The sequence below is a fragment of the Geotrypetes seraphini genome, chromosome 2 (genome assembly GCF_902459505.1).
Source record: "Geotrypetes seraphini chromosome 2, aGeoSer1.1, whole genome shotgun sequence".
Classification (NCBI taxonomy): domain Eukaryota; kingdom Metazoa; phylum Chordata; class Amphibia; order Gymnophiona; family Dermophiidae; genus Geotrypetes; species Geotrypetes seraphini.
Window position 1 is genome coordinate 413,760,562 of NC_047085.1, and position 14,669 is coordinate 413,775,230.

The 14,669-nt window shown below is 42.8% G+C and overlaps 1 protein-coding gene across 1 annotated transcript in view; it reads left to right on the forward strand.

Moving 5' to 3' along the window:
* Positions 1-14,669, forward strand: part of COL28A1 (collagen type XXVIII alpha 1 chain) — a 312,775-nt gene that overhangs the window by 269,928 nt on the left and 28,178 nt on the right. Inside the window, exons 28-31 of the mRNA XM_033931029.1 lie at positions 1,342-1,410; positions 2,740-2,820; positions 5,762-5,797; positions 11,665-11,701. Coding sequence (XP_033786920.1) covers positions 1,342-1,410; positions 2,740-2,820; positions 5,762-5,797; positions 11,665-11,701 — 223 coding nt within the window. The remainder of the gene's footprint in view (positions 1-1,341; positions 1,411-2,739; positions 2,821-5,761; positions 5,798-11,664; positions 11,702-14,669) is intronic.

Here is a 14,669-nt window from a genome sequence, read left to right on the forward strand (position 1 = left end):
CTTTCTCTACAACGTCGCTAAAATATGCCCTTTCCTTTCTGAGTATGTTGCTCTCATCACCTCTCGCCTGGATTACTGCAATGTGCTTCACGCAGGTCTTCCGCTAAGCCATCTCTCTCCCCTTCAATCTATTCAGAATGCTGCTGCATGCCTCGTAGTCCATCAGGGTCATTATGCTCATGTTAGCCCTCTCATCGAGTCGCTTCACCAGCTCCTTGTCCATTCCCACATATGGTTCAAACTCTTCTTACTGACCTTTAAGTGTATTCACTCTGCGGCTCCTCAGTATCTCTCCTCTCTTATTTCTCCCTACACTCCACCCTGAGAACTCTGTTTGTCAGGTAAGTCTGTCTTGTTAGTACCCTTTCCCTCCACTTTCAGCTCCTGACTCTGTCCCTTCTACCTTGCTGCACCGTATGCCTGAAACAACCTGCTTGAATCGGTGCATCGGGCTCCCTCCCTGGCAGTATTCAAATCCAGGTTGAAGGCCCACTTTTTTGAAGCTGCGTTTAAGTTCTAACCCTACCAACTTGTAAAGCACCAATTTCTATGCCATTCTCTTTATAGTCCCCTTGCAAATTCCTACCTGAGCAGTATGCATAGATTCACCTTTTGTCCTGTGTGTTGATCTTAGAATGTACAGAACAGGGACCGTCTCTTAAGTGTTTAGTGTATGGCGCTGTGAGCGTCTGGTAGCGCTATAGAAATAATAAATAGTAGTAATATCTGTATACTGAAGCTGAATATTAAGGTTTTTCAGTTTAAATTCTCTTTATGAAGGAAACAGGCCAGAACCTAGAAACACTGTTCATTTGGTACAACACAGTAATGGGCAGATATTTCACTCTATCAAATATAATTTTCTTTATTAGTATGAAGCCTCTCCCACAACCAAATTCTCTTGCTCATTTCATGGCAGTGTACATTGTTTCTTTATGCACTAACAGCGCCTTTTACTCTCCCTTTCCCCCTTTCTCCCACCTAGGGGATGCACTCATCCTTCTACTCCACTCACCACCTATTCAATTCCAATGCCATTCAATATTTCACTCCACACCCGTTGAGGTAGTCTATGTATACTAGTGGCCAAAATTGTACAAACATCTAGCATTTTAGGCATTACGCTTTAAAAAATACATGGCTATAACATAATTTTATTTAATGCATAAATTTTCAACTAATAACAGAAATTCTGCAATCACTTAACAAGACCAGCATAAAATTTAGCATGGGATTTGAGGTTTGCAGAATGGCTCCAGATATGTCATAAAATTATTGTACTGATAAAATAGACTTTTGAAGCTCTTTAAAAAAACTCTGTACTTATTTCTTTTTCTGCAGGGAGATCCAGGATTTCAAGGCTTACCCGGTCCCAAGGGGTCCCCTGGGCATGGTATTCCTGGCCAGAAGGTAAAATCTAGATATTTTTGCTGACCCTGTATCAAATGTGAAATGCACCTGCTCCTTCTCCATTGTTTCTGATTTCTACATTAATTTTCAAAGTAAGGGCAACCTTGAATTTTATTGGAAGTATTGGAATTTTATTGGAGTATTGGAAGTGATATGTGCAAGCTTTGTTTTCTAGATTAGTATAGAGTGAAATTTGGAGCCTTGTTTGCACCTTCATAACAGTAGGATTATTGTGAGACAGTATTTGTACTTCAGCAGGTATCAATTATGGATTTATTTAATGAGATGGGAAGGTGAAATTTTTTTTTGGGGGGGTAGTTATTGGTCAGATCCAACAGGCATCATCTCACAGTAAAACAAAGTGAAAATGGAATCCATAGCGGATGTGGTATTTCCAGGATACTAACAGCAGTTCAACCTGGCAGGCTGTGATACATATTTTTGAATCTACAGAATTATCCGTTGTTGATGTTATATATGAGCTTCCCAGCCCTCATAGGTCCCATCATTCTATGATTTAATGCAAGCATAGAATGAACGTCTGAAGAAGCATCTCAAAATCGAGGCAAGATTTCTCACTAGCAAATTAGGTAGCTGCCTGGAGTGGAGAGTGGGGAAGGGGAGAAGGCACCATGAAAGATATACCTTCTCTGTCCTGCAGCACTTTCTCTCAAAATATACAACTCCAACAACAAAAATGGTGTATGACTAACCAAATATTAATGTAAATACATGTATGTATATTACTATTGCAAACAAAGAAACATGATGACAGATAAAAGCCAAATGGCCCATCCAGTCTGCCCTTCCACAGCACCCAATATCTCCTCCCTTAGAGATCCCATGTGCCTATCCCACGCCTTCTTAATTCAGACACAAAAGGACCATTTTGTATATGCACCTTTGTTTCCTGAGGATTTGAACCCACTATGAATGAATGATGGCACAAGTGTTCTTAGGCACTAGGCCTCCTTATCCGCTATACCCATATGTTATGTGAACATGTGTACAGTAACAATGAGAGGGTTTAAACCAATTACAGAAATGTAGGAAAAATAACAGCAAACTATTAAAACTATCTAGTTTTACAAATACTATATTTTATAGCAATTAAATAAAAATTGAATTAAAAGTTAATTAAGGGGTCCTTTTATTAAGATGCGCTAACCAATTTAGCGTGCGCTAAATGCTAAGGCACCCATAGAATCTAATGGATGCCTTAGCATTTAGTGCATGCTAATCTTTAGCATGCGCTAAATCGGTTAGCGTGCCTTAATAAAAGGACCCCTAAAATAATTGAATTATTTTCTCATTCCTCTATTCATATAGGGAGATTATGGTGCCAAAGGTGAGATGGGAAAGAAAGGTGAGAGAGGAGAAATTGGTGATCCTGGACAGGCAGGTTCAAAGGTAAGAAAATGTGGATATGATTTTTAAAAACATTATTAACATGGAGGGGCATAATCAAAAAAAACGTCTAAGTCCCCTTTTGGCCTAAGTCCTTAAACGTTCAAAGCAGAAGCAGGGAAAATGTCCATAATCAAAACAAACGTCCAAAAGGAGTTTTGTTTTGATTATGGCCTGCCTCTACTAAACGCCCAGATCACCACGACATCTACAAGTACACCCCCACGACGTCTACACTGTTTGCCCATAATGAACCAAAAAAACGCCTAAGCCCCCAAACGTCCAACACATGGCCCCGGCGAACCCCCCTCCGACACGAATATGCCAGGAGAGAGCCCAAGCTCTCCTGGCCCCGGCGACCCCCCTGACTGGATTTGGCCAGAAGGGAGCCCAAGCCCTCCTGGCCTCGGAGACCCCCATGACTGGATTGGGCCAGGAGGGAGCCCAAGCCCTCCTGGCCCCGGCGACTCCCCCAACTGGATTGGGCCAGGAGGGAGCCAAAGCCCTCTTGGCCCCGGCGACCCCCCCAACTGGATTGGGCCAGGAGGGAGCCCAAGCCCTCCTGGCCCCGGCAACCCCCTACTCCCCAACCCCCACTGCAATATGGGGATGAGGGATCCCAGGCCCTCCTGCCCTCGACACAACCCCCCCCCCCCCAACGACCGCCCCCCCAGAACCCACGATTGGCCTCCCTGCCGACCTGCGACCCCCTGGCCGACCCCCCGACCCCCCCACTTCCACCCCCACCCCCCTTCCCCATACCTTTAACGTTGGCTGGACGGACGGGTGCCAAGCCTGCCCGTTCGGCAGGCCAGCCGGCTCCAGAATGGGGCTGGATTGGCCCAGCCGTCTCCTGCCCCATGTGCCTAAGGCCCCGCCCACAGGAGGGGCCTAAGGCTCCTGGGCCTATTCTGATTGGCCCAGGCGCCTTAGGCCTGACCTGTGGGCAGGGTTTCAGATGGCTGGGCCAATCTGGCCCCATTCTGGAGCCAGCTGGCCCAATCCAGTCGGGGGGGTCACCGGGGCCAGGAGGGCTTGGTCACCTCCCGCCCTTTCCCCTCCTCTAAACACGCCTCTTTTCTCTCTGTGCGTCTAGAGGCAGGGGAAAGGCCTAAGCTGGTTTTAGATACGTCTAAAAACCAGCTTTGGTTATGGGTACTTGGACGATCAGGCTTTTTGATCGTCCAAGTAGCCATTTAGGACACTTTTTAGACATTTTTTTTTTTATTATGAACCCCATAGTTCTTAATGTTGGTAATCACAGTTGTCAAGTAGAATTATTGTTCCCTAACTTCCTCTGTCATGTCCATATGCACTCACACTGGTATACAGCCCTTACTCCAATGTATAACTGATGAAGACAGACTCATGAAAAATAAATCTTTCCATGTCTACTGTAGGTTTGTCCTATTCAAAGTAGTCGCATATGTCCCAATGACACTTTTTTTTGATCCTGCCTCACCTCTGTCTACTGCATAGGAAGAATGATAAGGAAGCCAACTTCCGTTTCCTGTATAATGCTAGTAGTGTTCAACAAGTATCCATCACCTAAGTCCATAGACTGATGTAGCATATGATACATAACCCCTACAGCAACCAAAGCCCAATCCCTTGTATGGCAAAAGTAATATACCCGATGAACTTAAGCCATCAGTATCACAACCAATGATTTTCAAACCTTTCAAATTGTATAAAATACAGTGAATTAATACATTCATAATGGGACCGTCAGTCAATAAAAGACCTTACATCACACACAATAGATCATGATATTAATAGTTTTATGGCTTTATACTAATTTTTTAGAAGCATTAACAATGTGTCTCTTCTTCTAATAAGGTACTTACATCAATATTCAAAAATAAAAATAACGCCATCAAATGTGTTTAAATCAAAAGTCCAATAATGTTTTCCATGTACTTATCTAAATATATGTAGTGTTCAAGACATCGCTCTTCCTTCCAAAACAGGTTCCTTGTATTGAGTCAATCCATTATCCTCCCCAACAAGGCCAATGTTTTGAAAGAATTCTGCTTCAGGGAGCAAACATATGTCAAACATCACAACACTTTTTCACAAGTGTTCCAGTAAGATTAAAGAAAATGATAATCTCAGTTATAAAGCATCCTGTTGAGAGACAACACATAAAATTAGAAAATGATCAAGCAGCTTTTTCTGTCATAAGGGCTTTGTTTAGGTTGGAGAGGCGGGCTCATGTGTCTGAGTACTACGTGCGTTTTTATTGGTTAAAGTTGTCCTATAGGATTCGTTATAAGTTGCTATTAACGATTTATATGTGCTTGCACAATTTGGCCCCCAAATGTTTTTTTTTTCAGTTCAATATTCTTTATTGTATTTTTTTACATCTTACAAAAATCCATTGACCTGATACAACATTGCTTGACAAGTATATTTTGCCACATATCGCGTCTCGTCAACTACAATCTGCTGGGTTGGTAGAATTACATATTCCATCTGTTAAAGATCTTAGATAGGCAGTGTCCAGGTATAGCATATTTTGTTGTATGGGCCCGAGAGAATGGAATAAGCTACCCTTATACATAAGTCAACAGCATAACTTGGCAAGTTTTAAGCGATTACTTAAAAGGCATCTTTTTTTGTCAGATGAAATATGGAGCATGATTTTGAAGTAGTTATTGAAAGTGGAGTGCTGGTCGCCCACTTAGTTTGTTGTAAGTAGTGTGCGTTGTATTGTATTATTTGGTGTTAATTTATATGTATGTATTTTTTGTAACCCGCCCTGGGTAAGGGTGGGATATAAATAAATAAACAAACCATAAACCACTCCTAGGGGATTAAAGGCTTAAGTAGAATGGTCAACATTGCTTTACTGATTTTTGAAATGTGTGATGAATACAAACCTAATTTGAAAATAATTCAGAAAGACATATCTTATTTATTCTTTTCATTGCTTGACCAACAGGGTTTTCCAGGACCTAAAGGTGACCCTGGTCTTACTGTAAGTATCCCCATTCTGCATCTTATGGTCTCTATTTTATAAATACAGGGCCAGAGTTATCAAGTGTTTTCTCCCTCTCTGTACCACTTTGAAACCCCATGACAAGCCAAACCTTTTGTACAAGCAAGCAATACGATGTGTAATATATTATAATCATGGTTTCCATAGTGCATATCAGATGCATGCAGCATTATGCAAAGCCAAATGGAGGTTAAGTTTTGAATATCATGCCTAGGCTGTGTAGGATAAATGGACTAAAAATGCAGTGTTCTCTTATCACAGTGTTTGTTTCCCATTCTAGGGTAGGGTAGGATTAATGCAAGCTAGACACGTCCTAGAAGTAAAGTTAGGAGTGAGCCACCTCTTTGACAATTAACTGTTTCAGCTTCTGCACCCCCTTCTTCTAGGCCCCTCCCCACACTACTTCCCCACTTCCTCTTTGATCTGTCGCCTTGAGCTTGAATAGGTTTGTGAGACTCACAAATGGAAGATTAGATTAGATAAGATACCTAAGAATGGTAAACTCCAGACAGATGTGAGAGATTTGGGGGTCAGAGTAGGTTTGTCAACCTGTTGTTTTAATTATGAAAATTTAACAGCTGGCAGAACTTTAACAAAAAACAGCCACCGAGTTGGATAAGGGTCACGATTAACAGCCATATGGTGATACTGGTGTTACTGATGACAAAATCAGTAGCTGGATATTAGCACCACCCAATATATGATGTTTCAGCTTATTTTGAATGATGCTAATAGCCAACTAATATTTTGTCTTCAGTAAAAGAACTATCAACATACTGCTGTTAATTGTGATCCATATCCAACTCTGTAACTATTCTTGGTTTGTTTTGCCTCTAAATAGGACTGCAGAATTTTTAAATAGCAATCTAATTGTGAATAATCTCTAACTGGGCTTCACCTGGCTCCAGATTCACTTGACAGGACTGATCCAGTCCTATATTTACCCTACTGTATACAGGGACTTATAGTCTTGTTTTGGGGGAGAATTCAATTCGGATATCAGAACTACAAATTAGTCAATGCTATAGCTCAGGCAAAAGATTACCCACCCCATATAATTTGCTGTTTCTTGGTGGTATCATCAAAAATCTTTTTCCACAAGATGGACTAGTGGCTTAATATTATGTGATGCCAAGATTAGGAATAAGAATATGTACTTGATTCTTCTCTTTTTCATAAACAAAGAAGCAATTGGCAAGGAAGAAATATTTCTCAGAATAGCAGTCGGTCGCTCTTTAATGAAGGCTCTCAACAAAGTATTCAAAGGCAAGGAAATAGCACTCCAAATGAAGATCAGACTTGCCTACACATCCACTGGTCAATTACGGATGCAAAAGCTGGACACTACAAAAACAAGACAGAAAGAAGATTGACTTATTTGAGATTTGGTGCTGGAGAAGGATTTGATTCTGGAAGAGATCAAACTGGCTATGTCACTTGAAGCCCAAATGATGAAGTTACGACTGTCTTATTGGTCACACTGTCAGAAGAGAGAGATCACTGGAGAAGGACATCGTGTTTGGGAAGATCAAAGGAACCAAGCAGGAATGTTTGGAATTGTACATCAGCAATTTATATGGGGCTTTCTTCTGAGAACTTTAATTTTCAAATAGCAGGAAAACTAAGGGGTCCTTTTATTAAGGTGTGCTAATGGATTTAGTGCATGCTAGCGAATTAGTGTATGTTACGAGGAGTCAAGCAGCCCATAATTATATAATAGAATGCACAACATTCAGTGCACACTAATCTCAAGCTAAACCCATTAGCCCACCTTTGTAAAAGATACTATGAAAACAAAAAAAGTAATTGACTCCCCCAAACTGCTCTGTTGTAACCAAATTTTATTTTTGCTATTATGTACACCTCTGAAAGCATGATAATACGTTCAAACTTACATAGCTGGAATTATTCACATCCCCAAATTACCTAAATCTCTGTTACTATTTTAGCATTGCTTAACGTGGAATACGTACTATTAAGCCAGGCGATAACTTTGAATTTTCCATTATAAAGTATTTTACCATAACCAGCCATACCCTGTGATATAAAATTCTGTCTTCAATCTTAACAGTAATGAATTGCTTTTGCAATGCACTCAATGCATCTCAAGGGTAATGATGTTGTACTTCTCAGATACTGTAGATTGTTATGCCAAAGCCCATGTGTATATGCATGTAAAATGAGGCACTCAGAAAACATAGCACTTTCTTTTGGGGTCCTTTTATTAAGCCATTGTAGCGCGTGCTACATGCTAACGCGTCTATTATAGTCTACGGACATGTTAGCGTTTAGCACACGCTAATATTTAGTGTGTGCTAAAATGGCTAGCGTGCCTTAGTAAAAGGACCCTTTTATGCTGTATGGAATAAATGATAAATTCTATGTATGTCACCTAAAAAATTGGTTCTGAAAAATCTGGCGCTCAGCACGATGCTATAAACCACTTCCAGAGTTAGGCGTAGTTTATAGAATCCTGTGTAACACCCATCTGCATGACTAACATGTAGGCACAAGTACAGTACACAGAAAGAACATAAGAACATAAGCAATGCCTCTGCTGGGTCAGACCTGAGGTCCATCGCGCCCAGCAGTCCACTCACGCGGCGGCCCAACAGGTCCAGGACCTGTGTAGTAAACCTCTATCTATACCCTTCTATCCCCTTCTCCAGCAGGAAATTGTCCAATCCTTTCTTAAACCCCGAAACTGTTCTCTGCCCTATACCGTCCTCTGGAAGCGCATTCCAGGTGTCGACCACACGTTGGGTAAAGAAGAACTTCCTAGCATTCGTTTTGAATCTGTCCCCTTTCAACTTTTCCGAATGCCCTCTTGTTTTTTTATTTTCTGAAAGTTTGAAGGGATCAAAATACACAAAAAAGTCAACAACACCCACAAAAGAGTGTACACGCCAATAGAACTTTTTCCAACGGAAAACCATTCTATCTCTAATATTGTTTCCATTACCTTGAAACTCTCAAAGACTGCAGATTGGCTCTCCTCCAATAAGCTTAAATGTAACATAAAAAAGGCTACCTTGGTATTCTTTCCCGTGGTTAGCCCATTTGATCTTCAATGTTCTCCATTGTTTGGTAATTTATCTATCCCATTGAATGATATATATATATTTTTTTTTTAATTCTTTATTCAGTTTTAACTCTTGCAACAAGTGTACAATATTCAATCAGATAATTCGTACAAATCACTTGACATTCTAACAATTATTGTCAAATGCATATAAAAAAATACCCCTCCCCCACCCATCCCATTCATCAGGAATAAACCCATTAAATCACATAACATACCTCCCCATCCCCACATTAAATATAGTCCTATGTAATAAAAAGGTGTCCAAGGTGTCTAATCATTTTGTTAAAATATGTTATGCTTAATATCATTTGTTATACCACCTACACCATATTACAGACCTCAGCCGTTTACATTCCAAGTTACATTAAATATCTAAGAAATACTTGGGGTGGTAGTCAATAACCATCTCTCTTTCTCCCAACATATCTCTTCTGTTGTGCAAAAGTCATTTTTCACTCTAAGGCAGAACTGCTTTTTCATTTTGTGATTTACAATTGCTCCACCTGTTAGTGCATGCCTTGGTAATTTCTCATGCTGGTTAATGTCATTCACTTTCTATAGTCTCCTACTTTATTAGTTATGTCATTCACTGTTAATTCAAAACACTGCAGTTAAGCTAAAGAATATGAAAGGGTCTCTCCTCTTTTGCAGACTGAACATTGGAGTCCCATTCATCCATGCATTCTTTTTAAGATTTTAGTATTAATGCATCAAATTCTTCGTTATGTAATACCACCGTTCTTGCTCAGATTGCTCGTTCCGTATGTACCATCCTGTTCTCTGTACTCTTTGAATCAACATGTACTCACCATTCCTTCCCATCTTCAGATTTACTTTCACCATACTAGACCAACCTGTTTTTCTGCAGGTGTTCCTACCCAATGGAATCTGAGTCTGACACCATTGAATTTTTATACTGAACTGTTTCTTTTGAACTTCGAGGTTGCCTTGAAACGTACCTTTTTAAGAAAGCTTTTAGTACTTCTTAATTTGATTTGGAGTTCTTGTTTCACATCTGGTTGTTCAATTCCTTGGGGGTGGGGGACTTGTGAAGGGGGGGGAGGTAGTATACAGTATTGTCTGTTCATTTTCTTTCTACCTCCTCCTCTCCTTCTGTTTTGGTCAGGTTTAAACAATCTTTTACCCCCTTTCACCTGCTTACAGCATAACTTTGTAACTTAGTTCCCTGATATGTGCTACCATTGCTTTTCTTTATATATTCTTTCTATTTTGTTTACGTCTGTAAACCACTTTGATTTTTTTTTGTGGTATATTAAATAATGTTGAACATTGAACCTTAATGTTACATTTGGGTCTAAAAAGGGGGCATAGCAAAGGGAGGGTCATGGGCGGATCAGGGGTATTTCTGCAATTTTACATGCATAGTTATAGAATAAGGGGGATGTGCACCTAATTTAGGCATGAGGAATTACACCACATTTCAGTTGGTATAAATGGCTGCACCTAAAGTTCCTTCTACGAGGGTATGCTGAAAAGTTCTCAGCCCAGCCAAAAGAGAATGACGTGGATATGGTTCAATGATCTGAAACAATGTCAAAGCATAGAATTTTGTTTCTGCAAATTGGCACTTCACGAAATAAGATAACACTCTTTTCAGCTATGCTCAGAATTGAGGAAGTTGGTTAGATGGGCTGAGAACCTTTCAGCACCCCCTCGTATAAACAGTGCCTAACTCTGTGCCATTTTGCAGCGAAAGAAATCAAAAATATTATTTTCTGCTTTGGCCTTTATCAGTTGATACTAATTTGGAATTCTATCCCAAGGCGCTCAGATTAGAACTTGATTATAAGAGATTTTAAAAGAAACTGAAAATTTGTTTCAAAATTTTCTCTTAACCAAACAATTTTCTCTCAGTAGATGATGGGAGTTTTGACTGATGTGTAAATTCTTATTCATTACCGTATTTTCCTAGAGTTTTGCTCAGGCTTTTTCACTTGTTATCCACTTTGATCCAATTTTACTAGGGAATGATGGAATATAAACTATGTTATACAGGCAATGCAGTACTGTCCTGCAGCCAGATTTTAGACACTAGTTCATTCATATAACATCCAAAAAGTCAGTATCATATATATCATCAAGTTTTTATATTGTTATTAAAACTTTTTGGTTTAACACGGAGCACTTAAAGCACTTTAAAAGCACTTTAAAGAAAATATAAGTGTGTCTAATGAGGAGGCTAGTGCCCAAAAAGTATTCTAGCCATTGAAAACACTTGGCTAATACTGGCACTTCTGAAGACCTAAAAAATGTTCTAAAAATGATTTAAGATATATATGATACTGTCTTTGTGGATGTTATACAGGCAATGCAAGCATATATGTGCTGTCAAAAAATAGGCACCCAGAGCCAGCTTCAGTAGAGTTGCTACTATTTGAGTTTCTGCCAGGAACTTGTGACCTGGATTAGCCATTTTGTAAACAGGATACTGGGCTACATGGATCACTGGTCTTTTGTTCCTTTGTTTGTAGCACAAATTTATACCTGCTCAAAAGTTATATGCATGGACATGTGTACTGTGTAATATATATACTTATATCACAACTCCACCCTATCTCTGCTTAAACTATTTCTTCAGGAGTACAGTATGCTCTGTTTTGTCAGCCTACATACTCATACAAGCATATTGGGCTATAACATTTCGTTAGTTAATTTCCAAGTTTAAAATTACTCCAAAATTGAATACGTTTACAGTGAATATAAACAACTGTGCAGTAACTAATTCTTATCTTATTTTCAGAAAGAAGATGTGATCAGGCTTATCATTGAGATATGTGGTAAGGCTCAAAAATAAATTGAGAAGTCTAGTGGTGGGTCCTCAGGTGAAAGACTGGTGTAAAAACAAAAAAGGTTTAAAGTACATTATTTTGGTCCCCTTTTATCAAGCCATGGTAGAGTGTTTTAGCGCAGGCTGGTGAGCTATATGCTCTGATGCTCATTCAATTCCTATAAGCGTTGGAACATTTACCTCGCTGGCCAGCGCTCTCTACCACAGTTTGATAAAAGGAGGCCTTATTTATTTATTATGGTTTATTAGCCATTTAAAAAAAAAACAAAACAGTTTCACCCAAGGTGGTGTGCAGCAAATAAATGAACAATGTAATTCTCAGTGTCATCACTCTATACATTACAGCACTGGCAATAAGCAGATGGAGAATCGTTTTTATAGATGTCATGATCTCTGTTATTAACTTGTCCCTTCATTAGATGAACACTCACTGATCAAAGCACCTTTGTATAAACTCAATAGCAAATTTACCTTTTTTAATGGCTAGTGAAGCCAGCAGCCTTTTTTCATATGGAACCTATATGTGGATGGCAGGATGGCAAATTGCCAGCCTGTGTTTAGTCATGAATGACCATATGCACAGGGTGGTTGGTGAGACTCTTGCAGCCTTGTTATCTGCCATCATTTATTGAGTTACCAGAACAGTTAGTCCCATGTAATCATTGTCTGTTCTCATATCAGTCTCATCAGGCTCACCGAGACCAGCAGCAGTATCGGGAGCCCCTCTCCAGCAGGGCACCTGATCACAGTTACACCCCTCCCCCGATCCAGCAGGGGAGAACACTTTGAAAGAAGTGGGGCTAATGGCTCACCGAGACCAGCAGCAGTATCGGGAGCCCCTCCCTCGATCCAGCAGGGCACCTGATCACAGTTACACCCCTCCCCCGATCCAGCAGGGGAGAACACTTTGAAAGAAGTGGGGCTAATGGCTCACCGAGACCAGCAGCAGTATCGGGAACCCCTCTCCAGCAGGGCACCTGATCACAGTTACACCCCTCCCCCGATCCAGCAGGGGAGAACACTTTGAAAGAAGTGGGGCTAATGGCTCACCGAGACCAGCAGCAGTATCGGGAGCCCCTCCCTCGATCCAGCAGGGCACCTGATCACAGTTACACCCCTCCCCCGATCCAGCAGGGGAGAACACTTTGAAAGAAGTGGGGCTAATGGCTCACCGAGACCAGCAGCAGTATCGGGAGCCCCTCCCTCGATCCAGCAGGGCACCTGATCACAGTTACACCCCTCCCCCGATCCAGCAGGGGAGAACACTTTGAAAGAAGTGGGGCTAATGGCTCACCGAGACCAGCAGCAGTATCGGGAGCCCCTCCCTCGATCCAGCAGGGCACCTGATCACAGTTACACCCCTCCCCCGATCCAGCAGGGGAGAACACTTTGAAAGAAGTGGGGCTAATGGCTCACCGAGACCAGCAGCAGTATCGGGAGCCCCTCCCTCGATCCAGCAGGGCACCTGATCACAGTTACACCCCTCCCCCGATCCAGCAGGGGAGAACACTTTGAAAGAAGTGGGGCTAATGGCTCACCGAGACCAGCAGCAGTATCGGGAGCCCCTCCCTCGATCCAGCAGGGCACCTGATCACAGTTACACCCCTCCCCCGATCCAGCAGGGGAGAACACTTTGAAAGAAGTGGGGCTAATGGCTCACCGAGACCAGCAGCAGTATCGGGAACCCCTCTCCAGCAGGGCACCTGATCACAGTTACACCCCTCCCCCGATCCAGCAGGGGAGAACACTTTGAAAGAAGTGGGGCTAATGGCTCACCGAGACCAGCAGCAGTATCGGGAGCCCCTCCCTCGATCCAGCAGGGCACCTGATCACAGTTACACCCCTCCCCCGATCCAGCAGGGGAGAACACTTTGAAAGAAGTGGGGCTAATGGCTCACCGAGACCAGCAGCAGTATCGGGAACCCCTCTCCAGCAGGGCACCTGATCACAGTTACACCCCTCCCCCGCTCCAGCAGGGGAGAACACTTTGAAAGAAGTGGGGCTAATGGCTCACCGAGACCAGCAGCAGTATCGGGAGCCCCTCCCTCGATCCAGCAGGGCACCTGATCACAGTTACATCCCTCCCCCGATCCAGCAGGGGAGAACACTTTGAAAGAATTGGGGCTAATGGCTCACCGAGACCAGCAGCAGTATCGGGAGCCCCTCCCTCGATCCAGCAGGGCACCTGATCACAGTTACACCCCTCCCCCGATCCAGCATGGGAGAACACGTTGAAAGAAGTGGGGCTAATGGCTCACCGAGACCAGCAGCAGTATCGGGAGCCCCTCCCTCGATCCAGCAGGGCACCTGATCACAGTTACACCCCTCCCCCGATCCAGCAGGGGAGAACACTTTGAAAGAAGTGGGGCTAATGGCTCACCGAGACCAGCAGCAGTATCGGGAGCCCCTCCCTTGATCCAGCAGGGCACCTGATCACAGTTACACCCCTCCCCCGATCCAGCAGGGGAGAACACTTTGAAAGAAGTGGGGCTAATGGCTCACCGAGACCAGCAGCAGTATCGGGAGCCCCTCTCCAGCAGGGCACCTGATCAGTTACACCCCTCCCCCGATCCAGCAGGGGAGAACACTTTGAAAGAAGTGGGGCTAATGGCTCACCGAGACCAGCAGCAGTATCGGGAGCCCCTCTCCAGCAGGGCACCTGATCAGTTACACCCCTCCCCCGATCCAGCAGGGGAGAACACTTTGAAAGAAGTGGGGCTAATGGCTCACCGAGACCAGCAGCAGTATCGGGAGCCCCTCCCTCGATCCAGCAGGGCACCTGATCACAGTTACACCCCTCCCCCGATCCAGCAGGGGAGAACACTTTGAAAGAAGTGGGGCTAATGGCTCACCGAGACCAGCAGCAGTATCGGGAGCCCCTCCCTCGATCCAGCAGGGCACCTGATCAGTTACACCCCTCCCCCGATCCAGCAGGGGAGAACACTTTGAAAGAAGTG